The following is a 9,103-nucleotide window of genomic DNA, read 5'->3' as shown; positions in this document are numbered from 1 at the left end:
CCTGCACAGACAATTTTCTGTCATAAGCTATAGTATCCATTACGAACTTCAAATGCCAAATTTGAAACAATTCCGGTGAATAATGTCGCTAAAATCATCAAAATACCGAATATCGGGAGAGTTATATGGGGGCTATATGAAAACGTGGACCTACATTACTCATTTATCTTAGCCTTCGAAAGATAGCGTGATTACAACAAACATACAAACAGATGGACAGGCGGACATCGCTAAATCGACTTAGAAATTTACCCTTATATATATTCTGGATCAGCGTAAAGTTCTAAGTCGATTTAGCGATGTGCGTCTGTCCATCTGTCTGTATGTCTGTTGTAATCACGCTATCTTTCGAAGGCTAAGATAGATAGATGTATGAGTATTTCGAGGAGTTACAAACGGAATGGCAAAATTAATATACCCTCCATAGAATGGTCGAGGGTATAGACACAATTGAATGGGAACAACGAAATGGTTCCTTTGAATTTATCTCTGTTTTTGGGGATCTGACCCCACTGTATTATACGGAACCTAGTTAAAGTGTGGTCCTATATTGTAAAGTTTTTATCCACCGAGAAGCAAAATACCAAATAATAATAATAATAATAATAATAATAATAATAATAATAATAATAATAATAATAATAATAATAATAATAATAATAATAATAATAATAATAATAATAATAATAATAATAATAATAATAATAATAAAACCCTCAAAACTCCTGAAATTAGGAAGTACAGTTCACTGGGCCTACACCAAATAGCGCTGCAATCTTGACAATTTTTAGCATGGAGAGATAACATCTACTCAAAACTATAAATATAAAGTTACAGATGATTTCTTTTAAAACTGGTGTCATTATATTCAAAATACCGAAAATCTGGAAATAACGCTATATGAGAGCCACACCGAAACGTGGACCGATATGCCCCATTTTTTATATCAGGTATACTAAGGATAATATACATGTCCAAGCAAAATCACAAAACGATAGAATGCTCCCCATGGCCGGCGCTTGAGTTCTGGTGGCCAACCAAAGGTGCACATTTTCAGTTGACCTTTTTGGCAAGTAAGCGCGACCATTTTGTTTGTTTACAAACTGCTGGACAACGAATGTTTTCTCATCGGAGAAACCCAAATTCGGCAGTTCACCACTTTCGGCCATGCGAAGCTATTCTTTAGCTCTTTTGAGTCCATTTTCTTTCTGTTGCGGAGTTCTTGCACTTTTTGGAATTTCAATGGCTTTTCCCCGAGCGCATTTTTCAATATTTGCCGAATGGAATATTGCGATATGTTCAGCTCACGAGTCATTTTTTCTGCCACTGCGACGCGGGTTTCGATCAAGTCGCTTCTTTACTTTTCGATCCATTTCTGCTGATGTTGCTGTTTTCTTCCGTCCACTTCCTTGACGTCGGACACAGATCGTCACCTGTCAGTTTTGCCAAACGTTGTAAAATTCCTTAAAGACCTACACAACACGAAATTCAACGACGCTAATTGGACTTTATAGTTTCAAAAAAGCGAAGCAACTCGGATCGACGCAAGTCGGGTCCCTAATATAAAAACCCTTCAATCTTCAATTTCTTAGCATTACATTCTCCTAATAACTGAATGCTTTAATTAAATTTTCTGTTGATGAAACGATATCATTGAGAAATATATATGAAAACAAACCTGTAAAAAGTAAACGTAGATGCCCAGTGAATTTTATCGGCGAACCATAATATTTATGACAATGGTTTTATCAGAACTGACCAGCTCTACAATCTGAAACGTGTTTAAATTTATTGATTTATGTGATTTTTTTTAAAAGAAACTTGATAACTCAGTAAGTTCTAAGGATATAATAAAGATATCACAAATACTCAGAATTTCATAACGTTGGTCAGATAGAAAAACAATATTAGAAATAACCATTTTTTCTAATCTTTTATTGGAAGCGATATCTTGGGAGCTTTTAATTTAGTTTTTCAAAGGTGGATAAATATTGGACGATCATTTTACTGTATCGAATCCAGAGTCCACTTGAGTACATCAATGATACTGCCTAGTAAAATTAAATGATAAAACAGATATGTTGCAGAAATCTTAAATAATTACTATAATTTGTTTTTCTAAAAATCCATTCCTTTATATATTAATACAATTTAAAAAGCCTTAACAAAATCATAGAATTGAAAATGGTAAGTATATATTTTTTGCTGAAGATCTATTTGCTATAGACAAAATGCTTCAGATATAATCATAGAACCAAAAAAACATTGCACAAAATTTACAAAATCTTAATTTATTATTTATTTTATTTCATTAAAATTTTGCTAACAAATTGCAATAGACACAACAACATCACAGCATTGACAATTGACATCACATTTCTGGGACCAGAATTACGGAAAAGTTCTTCTTTTTCGGCAGCTGCTACCATGGCAATAAGACCATCGGTTACCTCCTCACAAACTTCTTTAATTTGATTGGGTGGCAAGAAGAAACCATATTCACCGTAGTCACGCAACTCAATGGTACCAGTGTAGGGTATCTGTTTGACACCGTATGCCCAGTCCTTGGAGGCTCCAGAAACATAGCCAGATACTAAAAACAAAACAATGGTTTAATTACATGTTCATATTTATAGTTAATAAAAATATAGACAACACCTATTATGGATTAATACCATCAGGATCTAAATAGAAACTATAAAAAATGTCGTCATAATTCAAATATTTTCTGCAGGAATGATTTATAAAGTTTGATCTGAATTGTTTATAGTAAATAAGAAAATGAAAAGTCTAGTCGACATGGCTTAGTCGAGACAGAATTTCTACTTGATATAACTCTATTAAAGTTAACAAATGAAAAAATTTCGAATAAGGAACAAATTCAAACGTACTACCGCATTATTTTCATTGAAAAACACAGCCAAAGCCTTAAAAATACCTAAACTTGATCTCATGTAGTACTGTCAGAACATACCAAAAATACAAAACAGCTTGAGAATAATATTATAAAACAAGTAAGCAAAGGTTATAGTCGGGCGGGGCCGACCATGTGAAATTATGTCACGGAGCACTGACCAGAGCACGGAGCACCTTAACCTGACCAGGGACATTTACGAACTCCGTCGTGCTGTTAGTTGTTGTGGTCCATTTTACAGCTAAATCCAATGGTCATTCAAAATGCTAGACTTCATACCTGTTCTTAACTCTCTTCTCAGTCAAAATTCCTTGTCGATTAGTTTCAATTGTGTGATCAGGAAAATGTTTCTGTTTTTGGTCATTTGAACCCCTAAATCTTTTGAGATCATCTCCAAAAGCAAGAGGCCCCTACGTGTCTCCAAATTTAGACTCTTGTTACGATATATGACTATATTCGCCAACCAAATCAGCATAAAAAAAGCTGGAAGTTCGCCTTTTGTGTATATTGGATTTCGCCTGTAAATTATTTTCAGGGGTTCGGTACAATGGAAGTGTTGGTATGTATTTTTTTTTCACTCAAAAGTAGTGGTGCATTCAACCTGTGTCCTAAACTCAAAGTTGATGCGAGATTTCGTGTCCTTTGGTTTCTATTTATCCATTGGTCCATTTCAAACCCTAAATGTATTGCGGACATCTTTGAAAAGAATAGGTCTAGCCTTTCTGTTTTTCTTTCCCAATTTGGACCAAATCGGATACTCCCTTCGAAAGTTATCGTGCGCACCAGCCAGCAATACAGACAGACGGTCGGACGGACGGACATCGCTAGATCGACTCCAAATGTTCTGAAACGAATTTGGTTCAAAGAGACCTAGGGTCTAAAACCGTTATTTCGGCTTGTGAAACGTACATGGTCCTCAATACATACAGCTGATTTTCAATCAGCTAATTCTTACTGAGAACATTTTTCCAGACTGGTTAATTCGATAACCAACTTTTCTCCATTCACTCGCTCTCATTAACCGGAAATTTTAGCTATCGAACAATATTTCATAATAATTTGTACAAATGATTATTAATTATTTGGTTATCGTACAAACCTGATGAGGGAGTACAATCGCCACAGAACAGACGATAAGAGAGACACATTATGAACAATGAATGAACAAATCAGGGTTCATTCAAAGGTCTTGAATGGCCATTGTTTAATCCACCTTTGCTAACGATTATAATCAGTAAATCAGTATTTTCGTACGCAGTCCAATATTGTCAATTGGTCGAGAAGAGATAAGTGCAAATGTAGGGTTTTAGTATGTTTACATTATAGCTTTTAGTAGGGCTAACCTTCTTCAGGAGGATTTTTTTTATATATATGCAATGGAATTAGCATTTTATTAAATCCCCTGTAAATTGTAAATGTTCTATAAGACAGCAAAAATGTTCAATGTAAGAATCCGATTGTCTCCAAATTACAAAGATTACAATATTTTTTATTAACCCAAGGTCTGGTGTTAAAATAGAATATATCGGTCCACTCCTTCTCCACAAAGGGCCAAAATTTTGAATATCCATGCAGCTTATAAAACGCGAAATTAACATCCGACTCCATTCAGACTTGGCACATCTCAATATTTCCATTAACACAAGATCTGTTGTAAAGATGGTAGAAATCGGATCATTTCTTCTGGTACCTCCCCCTCATAGGGTTTGGATTTTGAAAAATATGCTCAAAGTAAACGAAATAAGCATCCAATTCTCATCACCTTTGACACATACATTTTTGCTAAGAGATGTGAGATGAAAAAACTGCAATTAACCATTCTAAGCCACTTCTCCGACAGCTTTAAAATTATTCCAGTGACAGCTCATTATATTGTTTACAAGCGTACAGAAGTATTTTGATGAGAATATTCCAGAAAAAAAGTTATTCGTGATGGAATTCAAGCGTGATAGTGTGATTTCAGATTTTTGATATTTGGCTGGAAAACCACAAGTGGCTATCGATAGAGCACTCCAGCATTTAAATGTGAAAAAATCGTTTGTGTCTCGTACCATCCGTGATACTGGTAGCGTAGGCTGATGTCAAGGAAGTGGAAGGAAGAAAACAACAAATGGTTCGAAAAGTAAACAAACAAAATGGTCGTGTTTACTTGCCAAAGAGGTCAGCTGAAAATGTGCACCTTCGGTTGGCCACCAAAACTCAAGCGCCGGACATGGTGATGGTGTGGGCCGTCATAACAACCGATGGTCGCTCTCCGCTCGTATTAATCGACCCTGGCATCAGAATAAATGCCGAATATTATCGCGAAAATAGGTGTATTAAAGCCTTGGGCACGCAAACATTTTGTCCGCAGACCTTGGACATTCCCACAGGTCTCAGCAAACGCCACCCAAGAACGGTTACGAAATTACGTTCCTCGCTTCATTTCCAGCGCCTAATGGCCACCAAAATCTCCCAATACCAATCCGTTGGACTATTTTGGAAAACAAGGTTAAAAAATACCAAATTGCCGATCACCTCAAGCAAGCGCTTTCCCGGGAATGGGCCAAAATACCGCAGAGCAACATTCGGGCAGCGTGTGACGGTTTCATTGGCCGTTTGAAGGCCATAATTCGTGCCAAAGGTGACCAATTCGAACAAATCTAAACTTATTCTAAAATTTGATGCTATTTCCGACATTTTGTGCTTTCATTCAATATTTTTTTTTAAAAAAAATGTAAAAATTATGGCGTTTGACTTTGTTGCAGTTTTTTATATCTCTCCCTGTATATCTTGTACCTCACGCACAATTTAACATTTTCTAAAAATTATCACATATTTCCTACAAAGTGAGGAAGGTAACCAATATAGTCCAAACCTGACACGTAGCAATATTTGTATCATATTCATTTAAGGCCGATACGAAATGGACAATATTGGGACAATAGAGGGTCAACAATTTTGGTAATCATAATAGAAGCCAGCACATATTTAAATAATCGAAAATAAGCTGAGGTATGCCTCAGTCGCGAAAACCGACTGATACTTTTTTACTTGTTGTGATTTGAAATTTAGTGGAATTTAAATAACAATAGTGCAAAAACTGTTAAGTTTATTGTCAAATTATTCTTTTTGGCCGACCTTATGTAGACCTTGCTCATTACAAATGGAATTTTCCACTTTTCATTTTAAAAATTTTATGTCACTCAAAATAAGTAGATGCTCCTTATCCGCAAATGAGGTGACAACTAAGAAGTTCTTTTTTTTGGCTACTACAAAAATTATCTACTTGTCGTCTTATTTGCAGGCAAGGAATAACTACTTATTTCTAGCGACATACAGTCGATGAAATAATAGGTTAGTAATCCGAATTGTAATGAATATAATTTCTGTGTACTTATATAAGCATTCATTATACTCACAATTAATTGTTCCCGTTGAACCATATTTAAATACGGTGCCATATTTCACCTTAGCTGCATCGGCAAAAGCTTTGGCAATACGCATCATCTGATCATAGTTTGGTGGGAAAATATCACTAGTATGTCCGTAGGGCAGTAGAATCAAATTTCCATAGGAATGGAATGGCACATACATTTTAATGTAATCATCCGGGAAGGAGTTAATGAAGGCTTGTAAATTCAGAACTTCCGGTTCTGAGTCGGGTTTAGCACCACCATACCAATGGTCGCAGGGCTCATTGAAATTCCATGCCGACTGGGCACCCCATTCATAGCCAAAATTACGATTCAAATCAGTGCCATAACAGATACCTGATGAATTTGAAAAACCGGTTGGCTTACGATTTTTGCGCCACAACCGTTCCACGGTATGGGTATAAACAAATCCATCAGGATTCACAATCGGCACATATATCCAATCGTAATTCATCAACAGCTTTCGCATACTTTCATCCTGTGAGTTGAGTAGTTTATTGAAGAAACAGGTACTGGTAGCCGAGGAAATCCATTCGATGGCATGCATTTGACTTTCAATGAAAATGGCTTTGTTGTTGGGTTTGTAGGAAATTTTCACAGCCTTCATGGGTCTTCCCTCGTAGGAATAACCAAAGGTGTAGGGTGTAATGAGATTGGGAAAGGACACAGTCAAATTGTCTACAAAACCATAAATATCATCCAGATTGTGGAATTTATCCCATGTCATTGCTGTGCTGTCAGTGCTGCGGGTACTGCGTTCCCTGGGCAAACTGTCCTCAATTACTCTGTAAAGAAGGAGGGGGAAATAATATAAAAAATATTTTTTTAATTAAATTAATTGAGGCTAGTGGCATGCTCTACTTTATTCTTATGAGCCCTCCACTAACACTGAAGCCAGACGACCACCAACTTACTTTTGTAAATCCTCAATTGTAACACGATATTCCATGTCGTAGTATTTCAATTCTTTTTCAAATTTAGCTTGATTCAGCGGATCAATGGTGACATCGTAATTCTTGTCCACCGAAGTTATTTCATTTAAGTAACGGATCTGGAAATTTAAAATTATTTTCATTCAACTCTTCACTTCTTACTTGTATCCGTTTTCTAACAAACCGGCAAAGTATCTCTGAACTTTTTCAGCTGACTCAACTGTTGTTCATTTCTGATGTAGATTTTATAGACTTTGAAATCGTCATAGCGAGCCATACCCGGTCCCGCTGCCAACGTGCAGCCCACCACTGTCAGGAACAATACAATACCCAATAGCTTCATTTTGACAACTAAAACATCTATATTTCGATGTTGCCTTATATAGGCTCTCCGAACGTTTACAGCGGCATTTTTTTTGGATAAAATTCGCTGCATTTCATATCGGATATCTAAATTTTGATAAGGCTACTGCTTATCGCATCGGTATTTTATGATCTTGCCTCCCGCAACGCAATTCCCTCTTATTTTTCTTCTTCTGGGAGATTGGATATCAGAAGACATAGAGACTATAAAAAGTGTTTTTACTGTTTAAGATACATATTTCACAACAATCCATATAAACTTTATTTAAACAAAGTACAACCCATATTAATTATTCTCCAGAAGGCATCGAAAAGAATAGGAAACCGAACTAATTGACTATGATTGGAAACGTATTTTGAATTACTTCATCTCGTTGTTTGGAAATGAAATATTGAGTTTTGGGAGTTTTGAGCTATTACTTGAGGTCACTTTTTGAAGAGTGAATTAATAAAAACTTTAAAATGCCCATAACTCCTTAAATATTGAGATTTTGGAGATTTTAGCTATTTGAGTGATGGCCATTTTGAAGTTTTCATTAATTTGTGCTTAAAAAGCTGATTACAAATAATAGCTAAAAACCCCCAAAAACTCAATATTTAAGGAGTTATGGCGATTTCAATGTTTTTATTGATTCATTCTAAAAAAGGGATATTTAAGGAGTTATGGTGCTTTTAAAGTTTTTATTAATTCGCTCTTAAAAAAGCTAAATACGCCGGAAACTCAATATTTAAGGAGTTATGGCCAGTTTAAAGTTTTTATTAATTCACTCTTAAAAAAGTAATCACAAATAATAGCTAAAAACGCCGAAAACTCAATATTTAAGGAGTTATGACCATTTTTATTAATTCACTCTTAAACCAGTAAGGAAAGCTCAAAAGTCGGGCGGGGCCGACTATTTGATACCCTACACCACTATGCATATTTAGTAGAGCTCTAGTAAAAAGGTTTATACAGGGCATTTCAGAGCTTTATGAGATATTTGGTACAAAATCAAAATCTATCTAATTCTATCGTGCATTTTACGAACTATAGCTATCTCTGAACCGGGTTTCTCCAAATTTTACGTATAAGCTTCTAGACTGGTGATTTGGGCTGATATTGACCATTTAGTGCACATTTAATCTGAAATCGTATGAAGATATATATGAGAGCTATATCCAAATCTGAACCGATTTCGATAAAATTTAAAACAGCTATTCCTGTGCTCCATCTAATACCTGGTACCAAATATCACGGTTGTGGAGAGAATATTACGAATGTATGGGACTAAAACTCTAAATCGGATGAAACATATATATGGTTGCTATATCTATATCTGAACCGATTTTCACTAAATTTGATATACTTGCTTCTATGCTGAATTTGGTCCGATGTACTAAAATTCAGTCCATTTGGACTTATATCGGCCATTTGGTGCACAATTAACCCGAAATCGGATGAATATATATATGGGAGCTATATCCAAATCTGAACCGAT

The 9,103-nt window shown here is 35.6% G+C and overlaps 1 protein-coding gene across 1 annotated transcript; it reads right to left on the bottom strand.

The window, feature by feature from the left end:
- Window positions 1-2,275: 2,275 nt before the first annotated feature.
- Window positions 2,276-7,625, bottom strand: LOC101899303 (zinc carboxypeptidase). Its single transcript, XM_005183436.4, has 4 exons — window positions 7,447-7,625; window positions 7,245-7,381; window positions 6,316-7,115; window positions 2,276-2,593 (listed from the first exon to the last, which is right to left on the bottom strand). The coding sequence occupies exons 1-4, from the start codon at window positions 7,603-7,605 to the stop codon at window positions 2,304-2,306; spliced, it is 1,386 nt and encodes a 461-aa protein (XP_005183493.1). The 5' UTR covers window positions 7,606-7,625; the 3' UTR covers window positions 2,276-2,303.
- Window positions 7,626-9,103: the final 1,478 nt, after the last annotated feature.

Source organism: Musca domestica, unplaced genomic scaffold (assembly GCF_030504385.1).
Source record: "Musca domestica strain aabys unplaced genomic scaffold, Musca_domestica.polishedcontigs.V.1.1 11, whole genome shotgun sequence".
Lineage (NCBI taxonomy): Eukaryota > Metazoa > Arthropoda > Insecta > Diptera > Muscidae > Musca > Musca domestica.
This window is presented reverse-complemented; position numbering and strand designations above follow the sequence as displayed.

Excerpts from the sequence above, each read along its gene's own strand:
- LOC101899303 (XM_005183436.4), bottom strand. The coding sequence starts at position 7,605 with ATGAAGCTATTGGGTATTGTATTGTTCCTGACAGTGGTGGGCTGCACG. Across the intron at positions 7,116-7,244 it reads ACAATTGAGGATTTACAAAA|AGTAATTGAGGACAGTTTGC; the intron begins GTAAGTTGGTGG and ends CCTTCTTTACAG. Across the intron at positions 2,594-6,315 it reads TTCAACGGGAACAATTAATT|TATCTGGCTATGTTTCTGGA; the intron begins GTGAGTATAATG and ends TTTTGTTTTTAG.